Source organism: Coregonus lavaretus (assembly GCF_964263955.1).
Source record: "Coregonus lavaretus genome assembly, chromosome: 12".
NCBI classification, from domain to species: domain Eukaryota; kingdom Metazoa; phylum Chordata; class Actinopteri; order Salmoniformes; family Salmonidae; genus Coregonus; species Coregonus lavaretus.
Genome location: NC_139999.1, coordinates 14,350,076 through 14,362,892, shown reverse-complemented (window position 1 = coordinate 14,362,892; position 12,817 = coordinate 14,350,076). Strand labels below are relative to the sequence as shown.

The following is a 12,817-nucleotide window of genomic DNA, read 5'->3' as shown; positions in this document are numbered from 1 at the left end:
AAGTATAGTTGAGTACTAGTAATGATAGCTATCCTCTTCATAATCAGTAGTGACTCTGCCAGAGTCACTATCATGTGGCTATATGTGGCATCGGCAGTCTGCCTCAATGCTATTATCCTACAATAGCATTGACTATTATCCTGAGACCACAATTATACGTCTCCTGTGCTGCCTACCCTTTAGATCCGATGTGAGCACAGCCTGCCCAAAGTGCCAGACCCAGAGTCCATTGTGGAGTCTTACATGAGCAGGTAAAAGAAGCGAATACATTTATGCCCAGTTTTACAGTGCCCCTGGTGTGAGAGCGTTTTTATGTTTTGGTCAGGGTGGTGGTCTGCTTTAGATATGAAATTGTGTGTTATATTCTAGGTGACCATGGCAGTTCCTGGAGGGACAAAGGAAACGCTCGCTGACATTCCGCATCATGTGTGGAAGGGCTTGCCCGATAGCATGAGACTAAGCTGCTCTGCTGTTGATCAAAGTCGCATTGGTGAGTTGAAAATGAGCTGCTTTGGGTTTGTTCTAACATCACATCACTTTTCAGTTTTGTAGATAAGTGATTACATTTACATTTGTCATTTAGCAGACACTCTTATCCAGAGCGACTTACAGTTAGTGAGTGCATACATCTTCATACTGGCCCCCCGTTGGAAACGAACCCACAACCCTGGCATTGCAAGCGCCATGCTCTACCAACTGAGCTACATGGGACTAAAGTGATCAATGATCATTTGTTGGTGGTAAAATTCCGCTAGCAGTGCATCTTATTATATGCAGTGAGTGGCTCTGTGGTTTCTGACTGTGGTGTTCGCTGGTGTGGTATGACAAGTGTAGCTCCTGATACTTAGGATCATATAGTAACGACCAGTGATAACAAGGGAGAGGAAGAACTAGATCTGGCAGTGGTAGCAGAGTGTATTATGAAGGCTTTCAACTCAAGAAAAAGAAGCATCTCCAGCCTGTTCTGGCATGCCTCAGAGAATCGGCACACCTTAACACATTTTTAGAGGCTGAAAGCTTCTCTATAGTGCATGGTTAATTGTGAATTTTGAAGTGCATGTTCAATTCTGTACAACTTTTAAAAAATCTGCATTTGTAAGATGAATCTGATTTTTGATCGCTATCCACCAATTGCAGGGAGTTGCCTAGGCAACATTTAGTAGGCAGTGAGGGTTTGGTTTGAGATTGCTGACGGATTTTCCTCCACTCTTTTCCCCAGGTGTCTGGGCCTCGAGGCTCATCCCTAAAGGCAAGAGGTTCGGCCCATTTGTAGGAGAGAAGAAAAAGAGGTCCCAAGTGTCCAGCAATGTTTACATGTGGGAGGTGAGCAGCAGAGGATAGAGTGATAGCCTCAAAGATCTACAGTATCTTCACAGACATCTAGGTTGTACACATTGCAGGCACAGCACACCCTCTGTATTATATATGCTGTTATCCATTTTCATAACATTTTAAAGATTATCATCCAGATAACCAATCTGTCCTCTGTAGGTGTATTTTCCAGCCAGGGGCTGGATGTGTGTGGATGCTACAGACCCCATGAAGGGGAACTGGCTACGGTATGTAAACTGGGCACGCTCCACTCAAGAACAGAACCTTTTCCCAATGGAGATCAACCGAGCCATTTACTACAAAGTGTTACAGGTAATTCAGACATGAAGTCTCACTGGTAAAATGTTATTCTCTAAACATTTGAGTACTAAAGCAGAGTGATGGTTTGCCATTTAGGCATGTGAATGCAGGAGTACTGGCTATTTAGCGTTCAATCTTTTCGGTGTAACAGTTGGGATAATGGGACAATTTGGAGTCCAACGCATTTCTCATCCCTGGATTGAGGTATATTTTTCAAGCCATATCTCACGCCAGCTCCGCCGTGTCTTAATCTTCACAGGAATGCTGTCCGACCCTAGTGCAGATGTAAGCAAGCGGGTCGGATCTTCTGGCTAGTTTGGGGGTTATTCTCATTGAAGCCAAATGAGAGAATTACAACCAATTTGCTATGTTTACAATTGTGGTAAACCCTTTTTATAATTCATGCACATTTCAAATGTGTATTATGTGGTCTCTGGTATACTTGGGTAATAAACCATTTATAAAAGGAATTACATTTAAAATGTTAAAATACATAGTTAGTTTGCCATCTTCTACAGCTACCGAAATGTCAAGACCTAACATTCCTGTTGACTCTTGACTTGACAGGCACAACAAGAGCCCAAGTCTTTCATCCTGTCTCTCAGCAAACCGGTCTCTGATTTGTTCCCCCTCTCCTCTTTCCTTATAATAGCCAATCGGGCCCGGGGAAGAGTTGCTGGTGTGGTACAATTGGGAAGACAACCCTGAGATAACAGCTGCATTAGAGGAAGAAAGAGCCAGCAGTCTGAGCAAGAAAAATTCACCCAGGGCAAAGCGAGGTAAGGCGTACAACCCTAAAATTCAAATGTATATCTTACATTTTGCAGGACATATTTACCAAACTCTTCGATACGATAGCTGGCAGTGGGTGGCAGAAGTCGAAGGAAATGGTATTTACGCCCATTCGAAGTTGAATTATTGATAGCATGCTAGCTAGCTAGCTTAGATAACAGTACAGCGAGGTGTAACTAACTAGATGCAGTCATTTTCCCTTCCAAACATTCTATCTCAAAAAGGTAGTTTTATGTTACTGTTAATTTTTATAAAGGAGGGTGATTGCAGCGAAATTGGTAGCTATTATGTAACAACACAGACAGCACGCCACTGTCAACATTGGCTTGTCGGATAAATAAGTTAGCTAGCTAACGTTAACTCGGTGACTGGCTCGTCGTGACGTTTTCCAGGATGTGACCTTTCCAGACTTGCAATTTATTTGCGAGCCACGTTATTTGATCCGTTGATTACATTTGCTACTTACCTATATTTACGAGATATCCAATTAGCTAGTTCTGTTACAGGACTTGCAGGTTAGGGATTTCATAGTCTGATCGGGTTGTTTCACTGCTGTCAATTCAGCTCAGGTAGCTAGCTAGCTTACGAGCTAACAGGCTAGGTCAAGCACGGACGTGCCAGACAACCCGTTCAGGGAAGATGGCAAGCGCTGGCTTTTGTGTTCAGCAAATAACTGATCAAAACAGGTGCCGTTGTGATAAAGGGAGGGTAGGTTACTCGAGGTATCGATGTATGTGTCATACATGTGTTGTAAACCCTTAGCTACATCTAGTTAGCTACCCACAGCTACCAACTACCTGGATACGTTTATCAATTTTGTCTGGAATATGCCTGCCCTGAAAAGAAACACCCTTTTTTCCCCCGAAGTAACAAACACGATTTAGCTGAACGGTATAGGTTTCTTATATATTTGATATTTTGTTCATGTTTCCCAGGTAAGTGTGTGCTCCATTTTAATTTGGCCTAGGGACGGTAGCTACTAGCTAGCTAGTCAGCCAAAGTCAATGCAAAGTTGAGGTAATGTTGTGCTGCAGACTAGGCCCTGGATGCATGCAGTTGCACAAGCTCTGTAGTCCCACCCTTCCTTTCTCAACAATACAAAATCTTCAGAACGAGTTGCATTTTGCATAATTATTTTTTGAATTAGCTGCTAGAATGAAATCAATAGAATTTGAATTATTTCTCCATGAAATTGACCAAGTGTTTTTCTTTCAATATGAATGAACATTTAACGATGTTGGTTAAAAACTGTATGTCTATATGATTTAAGTTTGTGGTGTAGGCCTATATATGCAACCCCGGTCTGTTTTGAATTTGCACTGATTTATTGACTTAATAGTCACGTTCACGCCAATGCCCAGGGCTAAGAGAGTTTTTAGCCTGGGGCAAGGCTGAAACCACACAGCGAGACTACGCCAATTTGCGTGCGAGAGTTGAGCGTAAATTCACGTAGTTTATGCCAACTTAATTGTCATGAGAATCCATAAAACGGTTATATTTATGTTTGCTATGTAGCCCTTGTGAATTATTGTGTTCATTTTGACTCAATTTATATGTTATACGGGAGCCACCGTACCTGCCTCCTGTTATGTTGGCTCACGAATATGAGGAGAGTTGTAGCTAATACACCCTCGCAGTTAAAGAATTTAGCTAGTCTCGTTATTTCTATATAACAATATTATCTCTTGAACTGAGTTCGAGTTTCCCAGCCGTAGCCTGCCTAGGCTATATGCCTGTGCTTGAAATCAACAACGGTAGGCATAAAGTTATTGCTTTTAAATATGTATTATTGGCACAGGCAGCTAAACTTCAACACTAAATATACACTTTCTAACTATACATGTCACAATTCCAGACGTAACAACGCACAAACAGTATTTTCTGGCAATATATCTGCTCACTTTACCAGCATTGCTTCACGTAGACGCAAAAAAATATATACTTGCTTTCTAATTTGAAGTGCATGACGGCATTGACGCTCGCGGACCGTCTGTTTTCTGCCATTCAATACCGTGCATTCTAATTCCAGCGTTTTCATGCGCATAAAAAAACACATTTCGTTTGATTTGGGCTTAAGCGGGTTTTCACACTTGCACATTTGGAAGTGGGCTAGCTGGCCCTGCTCCGGAGCAGGGTTGGCACCGACTTTTCAGGGCTAGCCAATCAGTGTTCCATTGTCTCCTAATTTGAATATTCTACTCCAGAAAAGTGACAGTTGGTTTCAGGCAACTCTGCTTGTGTGAACACAGGCTTAGCCAGGGACAAAGGATAGCCCGGGGCTAAGAACATTGCCGTGTGAGTACTCGGTGAGTTGTGTTAGAAGTCTCAACATTCAGAATTGTCTAATGTTGAGAGAGCCTACTTGTCATTTATCTGCAATCCCTCTTCGATAAAATCATATACATATCTGCATCAAATTTACAATAATAAGTGGGGACTATCTATACACAGATTGAGCAGAATGCCTTTGACCATGTTGGTCAGGTGACTGAGCTGCAACATGTGTTTTTGTGGCATGAATCAGGCTTTGTAGGCCAGGCCAGATGACCTTGTTGTCAAAGCAACTCCAGTGATGATTGGGTGCTAGCCCAGCCTCTTGAGGCTGGCTGAGATCAAAACTCAAAATGGTCTCCTGCCTAGGCACATAACCACTACATTGATCAGCCATTCCAAAAATATCCATATCTCTTCACATGGCAGTTTGTTCATTATGTAGCCTAGTGTTTAGTATGACTTGTAAAATTCTGCATGAAGGCATCAAGGCTGTGAAAAGTGATTTTGGCCAGAAGTTGTATTTGACTAAATTGGAAGTTAGCCTGACTACTAAACCTGCAGCTGTTTAGATGAAGAAAAAGATAACATTCGTATGGTAATATCGAAAGACAATTGATGACATAAGCACACGTGGTACTTGGCCTACATTGTTTAAGATCCTGTTCAGCAGTCATACAGTATATCGCTTTGCTTTCTGTTAGACAAATATCATATTATGAGTTTGTAATTCCATGTAGTTTAAGTGCCAACCAATACACAGCACAGTTGTGGGTTGAGGTGTGAAAGTGAATTAGTACACTTCCCCCACTAGATGTTCACTCATCTGAAAATCTGTTTTCCTTTTACTTATGTAGAAGTAGTCCAATGTCAACATTTTAAAGAAACTAAATTCCACATCTTACCAGTATTGCTTTGGTGTGAAATGTTTTATTTGAGTTTGGCTAATGTTTGTTGGTTGATGTGTGTTTAGCCAGAAGAAAACTGTTGAAGAGAGCCAGACAGGCTAGTTTGGGTGGATTCCGTGGGCCCAAGCAAACAGGCGGAACCAAACCTATTGTCACAGAGATGTGGGATACAGAGGAAGGTAAGTTGCCCCATTTATAATGGATATTTGGGAAGTCTGTTCGGGTGTAGCTAGTTATGTTATTAATGTATTTCAACAATTTCGGCTAGGTTTTCCCAGAATATTTTGTTACTTTGAAATTAAATGTAACTTTTTATACTCTGTTGCTCTGCTGTTTTAGGTCCAAATGAGGAGGACGAGAGACCCTCCCAATCTCCAGGGCCTTCACATGTGACTCGGGAGAGTTCCCCCATGGGGAGTAACGGCCTCTCTCAAGCCCAGTTCATCTCAGCAGCAATGAGAGAGGAAGATGAGGAGGAGGGTGATGAAGAGGAAGACCCAAGGGATCTGCAGCAGCAGCCGTTGCTGACACCGCAGAGTGCTCAGTCTGCTACTGAAGCTGAGTTGGAGGAGAGGAGTGAGCAGCCTGATCTGCCACTAAGCCATAGCAGCCCAGGTGAGGTGGGGCCTGGGAGCCTTCAGACTGCCTCATCCCTACCAAGGCCTGAACCAGAGGCTGACCCATACCTCGACCCTGACCTTGAAGGTGACGGAGAGGAGTCCCATCCCTGCCAGCACTGCGAGCGCCATTTCTCCACCAAACAGGGCCTGGAGCGCCACACACACATCCATGCCACTGCAAACCAGCAAACACACACATTCAAATGCCGCTACTGTGGCAAGTCCTTTGGCTCGCAGGTGGGACGGCGGCGGCACGAGCGTAGGCATGAGAACGGGCCAAAGAACAAAGGTCAAAGGTCTGGCTCACTGGCTGGGACTGCTACTTTACTCAGTCCTCTGGGGCAGGCTGACTGTTCCAGCCCAGACTGTGGCACTGTCTCTGGCCACTATGTTGTCATGGGGTCCCCAGTCCCTGGAGGACTTATGCAAACCCCTCAGGTTGTGAGGAAGGACCCTGCGGCTGAGAGTGACCGGCCCTTTATCGTGGATGAGAATGGTGAGACAAAAGAGCTTCATCCTTGCAAGTACTGTAATAAGGCTTTTGGCACTCACACCAACATGCGCAGACACCAGCGCAGAATTCACGAGCGCCACTTGCTGCCCAAGGGTGTGCGCAGGAAAGGCATGCTGCTGCAGGAGAGCCCATCTCAGCAGCAGCAGCAGCGTCTGCCTGAACAGTCTCCCAGTGCCAGCCCACCCCCTGTCTATGTGCCCAGTGCAGACACTGAGGATGAGGGGGACCGAGAGGAGTACATGGTCGACATATCCAATAACATCTCAGAGAATCTCAGCCTGTACATCGACGGCAAGATCCTGTCCACTAGTTCAGTCAGCGGCTGTGAAGTGATCGAAGTGGACTCCAGTTCTGCAGCACTGTTTGGTCTCGATGCAGTGGTCATCAGCCCCAATCAGATCAGTCAGACTTTCAAAGTGGACACCAGGACCTGTGCTGTAAAGCAGGTCTCCAACCTCGGCCAGCCCATGACGAAAAGGAGAACGTCGACACCCCCGCTCATGCCCAGTCTTAAAATGGAGTCTGAAACTGGGTCCTCCTCTGCCTCCTCTTCCTCCTCCACATCTTCCTCATCCGCCTTGTTGATGGAAAGTCTCTTCCCTCAGTCCTCAGACTCATTAGCATTTCAAAAGGAGAAAACAATCTATCTGTCTCCTAAACTCAAACAGCTCCTCCAGACCCAGACAGACGGTCAGAAACCCACCATTGCCCTTTTAGCAGACAGCCACAGATTAGCTCCCCCTCTCTCCGTTGCGTCCCTGCCTGCAGCCTTAGGCAGGTTTAAGAGAAGAACGGCTTCCCCTCCCTCATCTCCACAGCTCAGCCCTGCGCTGAAAGCAGACTGCTGTAAGAGCGAGGCGGGGGTCTCGTCGTACACCCTCAAGGTGCCAAATCTGGAGAGCCTGGGCATGTCCCCTGTCTGGAGTCTGTCCAGCAAGGAGGAGAGGGACACCGTGAGTCCCAGCGGGAAGGACGGGTGCAGCTGGTCTGCCTCTCGGAGCGGAGGGAACTCATGTAATCAGCAGCCCTTGGACCTTTCCAGCGGCATCAGTAAATTGAGTGACGGCTTCAACAAGATGCCCGGGGAGGAAGTGCTGGATTTAAGCATGAGTCGGAAGAGTACAGCGGAGCCAGAGTCCAAGGGAAGTCCAGCTCCGACACAGCCCCCCACCAAGAAGAAGAAGCCCAACACCAGCATGCTAGAGAAGGTGTTGATGAACGAGTACGCTGGCTTAAACCCAGCAGGAGAGGAGGACTCTTGTGCCCTGGGAAGCCCAGATTCTCAGTATACTGCAGGCAGTGGTACAGGCACCGCTTCTCACAGTCCCTCTTCCAATATGCCCTTTGAATCAGCCGATCCCTCTCCCCCCTCTCTAACCCCCGTCACTATGAATCCCTCCTCCCCCTGCGTCTCCAGCCTGACCTCTCCAACGCCACCTCCCCCTGTCCTACCCTCCATGCCCTCACCAGACTGCCCCACTTCTAGCTTTCTCCCTGTCCTCTCCCCTAAAATGTCCCCCAGATCCATTGACCATGGTGAGGACGAGCCAGTTTGCTTATTGAACTCTACCACAGCAGAGACAATGTTAGCTGCAGTAAGTTATGGAGATGAGAAACATGTCACTAAGCCAATAGACCCCACCCACAATACAGATCCCGTTATTGGGGAAGCTATATCAACCCCCTCTACAGAGTCCCCCTCATTATCTGATGCTGTCCCTGTGAGTCTGTCCTCAGCACAATCTAAACCTGGTAGGAGTGAGAACCACAGTTCGGTAGATGTCCAAATTAACCAAGACCTGGAACCGATTATTACTGAGGGACAGGAGAAATCCCAATGCTCTGAACTCCGTGTTTTATCATCCGTAACAGAATCCTCTCTCTCTGCCTCATTGACCTCTCCTGTTGGCATATCAGATAGCCCAGCTCCGTCAGTGGTCTCCCCAGCGTCACTCTCTAGCACTGTGATTAAAGAGGAGCCCCAGCACATGGATCAGCTGGCTGACTTAGGCCTTCCTCCTGGTGGCACAGGGTCTTCACCTCAATCTGCTGCTGCTGAAAAGCCCTCTGAGGAAGAGGAGGTGGAGGAGAGGGTGGAGGAGGAGGGATTGGAGCCAGACCCCTTCAGTAAGAGCTTTGTGTGTAACGTGTGTGAGGATCCCTTCCGCTCCATCAAAGAGCTCAGTCGGCACATCCTGGAGCATGCTGCTGAGTGGCCCTACAGGTGTGAGTTCTGTGTGCAGCTGTTTGGGAACGCCCCGGCCTTGCTGGAGCACCGCACGGCACTCCACGGCGTGGGACGCATCTTTGTCTGCTCCGTCTGCTCCAAGGAGTTTGCCTTCCTCTGCAACCTCCAGCAGCACCACAAGGACCTGCATCCCAGCCAGCCGTGCACACACACAGCGGTGGAGAGCGGCAAGCTGAGGCCACAGAACTACACAGACCCAGCCAGGGCCAAAGAGGAGAGTAACCCCTCCTCAACCACAGCACCTGAGTCCTCTGCTGAAGCTGCCTCCTTTCAGGGGGTCTCTGATGTGAAGAAAGATGAAAAGCCTGATATTAACGGGAAGCATGAGGAAGCTGGACTAGAGGACCAGACTGAAGAGCTCTACACTACTATAAAGATCATGGCCTCTGAGGGAGGCAAGCCTAAAGGCCCAGATGTACGCCTGGGCATTAATCAACACTACCCCAGTTTCAAGCCACCCCCCTTCCCATACCACAACCGCACGGCTGCAGACTCTATGGCCTCGGCCACCAATTTCACTACCCACAACATCCCACAGACATTCAGCACTGCCATCCGCTGCACCAAGTGTGGCAAGAGCTTTGATAACATGCCCGAGCTGCACAAGCACATACTAGCCTGTGCCAACGCCAGTGATAAGAGGCGGTACACTCCCAAGAAGAACCCCATCCCTCTTAGACAGATAGTGAAGCCCCAGAACGGAGCTCTGTCGCCTGCATCTGCTGCCAACACAGGGCAGAATGCCTTCCGCAGAATGGGCCAACCCAAGAGGCTCAACTTCAACCAAGAGCCACCTGGCAAAACCAAGATGAGTTCCCTCAGTAAGAAGAAGAACCAGCTGGTCCAGAAGGCCATCACTCAGAGGAATAAGACTGCTGCTACTGCTAAGAAGGCCCCAAGCCAGGTTAAAGAGGAGGAGCCGCAGGAGCAGGTCCATGTATGCCCGCACTGCAGCCGGGAGTTCACTTATCCTGCCAGCCTCAGTAAACATATAGCAGTCAGCTGTCCCATGAAACCTATCTCTAAAAAGGCCAAAAAGGGAGCAGCAGCAGCAGAGGCAACACCAGCTGTAGACAAAAACATGAGCCTTCGAAGGAGAACCACAGACTCTGAGATCCAGCAGCCAGAGCTGGCTGAGCCGGTGCCCAAAACCCTGGGCAAAACACGCGCTCGCACCTCTGGACCCGGCTCTGCGGAGGCTGAGGCCCCACCACCGCCAGGTAAAGGAAAGACGGCTGCCACGCAGGTGCGTACCAAAAGGCCAGCCTCTTTCCCAGCTGCCACAGTTTCTCTCAGCATGAAAAGGAAAAAAGGAAAAGTTCAATCGTTACCCCCCACCCCGTTGCCCTCCGAGACTCCCAGTGACTCTGCACCACTGCAGGCAACCCAGACAAAGCAACGCATGGGCAAGGAAATGCCGCCCAAGAAGGTAGCGGAGGTGAAAGTGCCCCCACAGAAGCAGTCTCAGGTGCCGCCAAAGAAAGAAGGGGAACGGTTCTCTCTGAGAGCGAGGGAGCGAGCTGGTGGGCCGGTGACCCGGAGCCTACAGATGGCCAACACTGCAGCTCCCGTGGAGGTGAAAACAGAGGACCTCTCCAGCCAGGGGCCTAAAGAGACCCAGGTAATGTTACTTTCAAACAGGGTCCAGTCTCAGCCTATGTTTATGCCAAGTTGCTACTCATTTTTAAATAATCCTTTACACAATATTCTGACTTACAAAAATACTTTCCACACGACGTGGTACAAGATGTTTATATTAATCAGGTTCTCTGTTGCACTTCAAATTAGAGAAGACATATCACTGTAGTTGATACTTGTTGATATCTTTATGTGTTGTCTTGTGTCTTCCAGGAGTCCTTGCTGAAATGAGCCAGATAGAGCCATATCGATCTGAGGAGAAAGAAGTCCCTGGCTAGGAGGGTGTGACTGTGCTGGCTCACCTCTGAGGAGATCCTCTGGCCTTTCCAAGGCTCTGGCAGACATACAGGAGGATCTGGAGGTGGGCTGGCTCAGTTACAGGACAACATGGACTCTGCTCTCTGCTCCCCACACATCACATCACATGCTGTGTTGGCTGAACAGAAGGAGGGATTCTTCTCTCCATCACTCACTGTGAAATGAGCCTGAGACTTTTAAACACAAAAAAGAAACTATTAACAGACTGTAAATTAGTATATACTGTCTGTCATATATTGTAAGTCAAAACATTGACATTGGGGTTCCGTTACGGTTAAAAGCGGATATATTGCAAATGGCAATCATTTATATCAGTTCACAAAACTGGTCTGGTGTTTCTTTCCCTCCATTTTCGGTTTACTTGTTTGGTTGTTAAAATGTTGGAAGATTCAACAGTCTCTTAATGCATGTGCTGAGTATCCAGTATAACTAAACAGAGCCCTGTCCCTCGTCTGTGTCCCATGTTAAGTCTTGCACCTACTTTAATTAATACAAATTAATATGTATATTTGATTTCATGTAATGCTCCGTTGAGAATACATTGTAGAATATCTCTTATAGGTATTTTTTGTTGTTTGTTTTGTTTGGGAAGCCAAGACAAAACTGTAGAAGTGGGTTTGTTCGAAAGCCTGGCTGAAAGAGTGTGTGTATGCGTGCAAATGTGCTGTATGCGTGGCCTGACAACAGTTGACCCCTTCATCTCAAAGTTGAGACGTCTGTTGTCTCTCTGGCATGTTTTCCCCTCCGTCTTCATGTTGCTTATCAGAGCAGTACCAGCAGGGAAACCTGCCACAACTATAACAATGCCGCCTAACACAGTAGGGTTCCCTGAGAAGGGATAGGGAAGATGAGATTTGCTCTTCACGTTGAAAATGTGAGGGGCTAAGGAACACTGCCGCTTATCCAGTTTATTGACATTGTGGATTTCAGGGGCTCACATTTGGATGTGTTATACATAGTTATAAGTAGCCCCCTCTTGTCTGAAAGCACTTCAAAAAGAAAATCTGCCCTACTGTTTTGATTTGATCAGTATGAATCCTTAAAGGCCCAGTGCAGTCAAACATGATTTTCCTGTATTTTCTAGATATTTCCACACTGGGGTTGGAATAATACTGTGAAATTGTGAAAATTATGATGCCCTTTTAGTGTAAGAGCTGTTTGAAAAGACCCCCTCACCCAGACCACTCACTGACAGTCCTAGCTACATTTTTGCTTGAAATTGCTCTTTGCTAAGAAGCAATTTGTTTCTTTTTGACAATTTTAAATTGAAATCAATCACAGTAAGGTACTTAATTGTTACCCAGAAATGATTTGATATGAGGTACAAACGACTGCATTTGGACCTTTTAAATGATTTGGTTTTAAATGTGAAGAATGGGATGTAGACATTTCTATTGCACATGACTGAAACTGGGTTGCCTCAGAAAAATAATTGAAATGTAGTCATTGGAATATTTCCCCTGTAACATTTTCCTGATTAAAGACTCCCTATAGATTTGCATTTTTTGTATTGTTTTTGAAACGGTCCCGAGACTTGATTTCATTTGTATGATGTAATCAAATGAATTAATCTGAAATATGTAGCAGCAATGTGTGGAGGATTGCCAAAAAAGTTAAAAGGTGATGTTCGGAAATATTTTCAAAGGTTTGAAAATTGGAATGGTGTCTGTAGACGTGGACAGCTGGAAAGCAGTAGCCGCTGTGTTCCAGTATTAAGGATGGCCATGAAATGTTGCTTCAGTTCTAATGTTCCTTTCCTTGCAGCGGCAAACATGCCACAGTAAAGTCATTGATTGCAGGTTATTTCTGTACCTAAAGTCTTGTGGTTGGGGAGGTAGTGTATCTTCTTTAATGTGATCTATACTGAACAAAAATA

The 12,817-nt window shown here is 46.4% G+C and overlaps 1 protein-coding gene across 2 annotated transcripts; it reads left to right on the top strand.

Annotated features, from left to right (window-relative positions):
- The first annotated feature begins 2,344 nt into the window (after window positions 1-2,344).
- Window positions 2,345-12,442, top strand: LOC311138557 (PR domain zinc finger protein 2-like). Of its 2 annotated transcripts, none has more exons than XM_084173297.1 (4): window positions 2,345-2,411; window positions 5,669-5,782; window positions 5,943-10,606; window positions 10,837-12,442. In XM_084173297.1, the coding sequence occupies exons 2-4, from the start codon at window positions 5,764-5,766 to the stop codon at window positions 10,852-10,854; spliced, it is 4,701 nt and encodes a 1,566-aa protein (XP_084029423.1). In that variant the 5' UTR covers window positions 2,345-2,411; window positions 5,669-5,763; the 3' UTR covers window positions 10,855-12,442. The 2 variants fall into 2 exon arrangements, with proteins under 2 accessions (XP_084029423.1, XP_084029424.1); XM_084173298.1 differs by lacking the exon at window positions 2,345-2,411 and adding an exon at window positions 3,377-4,730.
- Window positions 12,443-12,817: the final 375 nt, after the last annotated feature.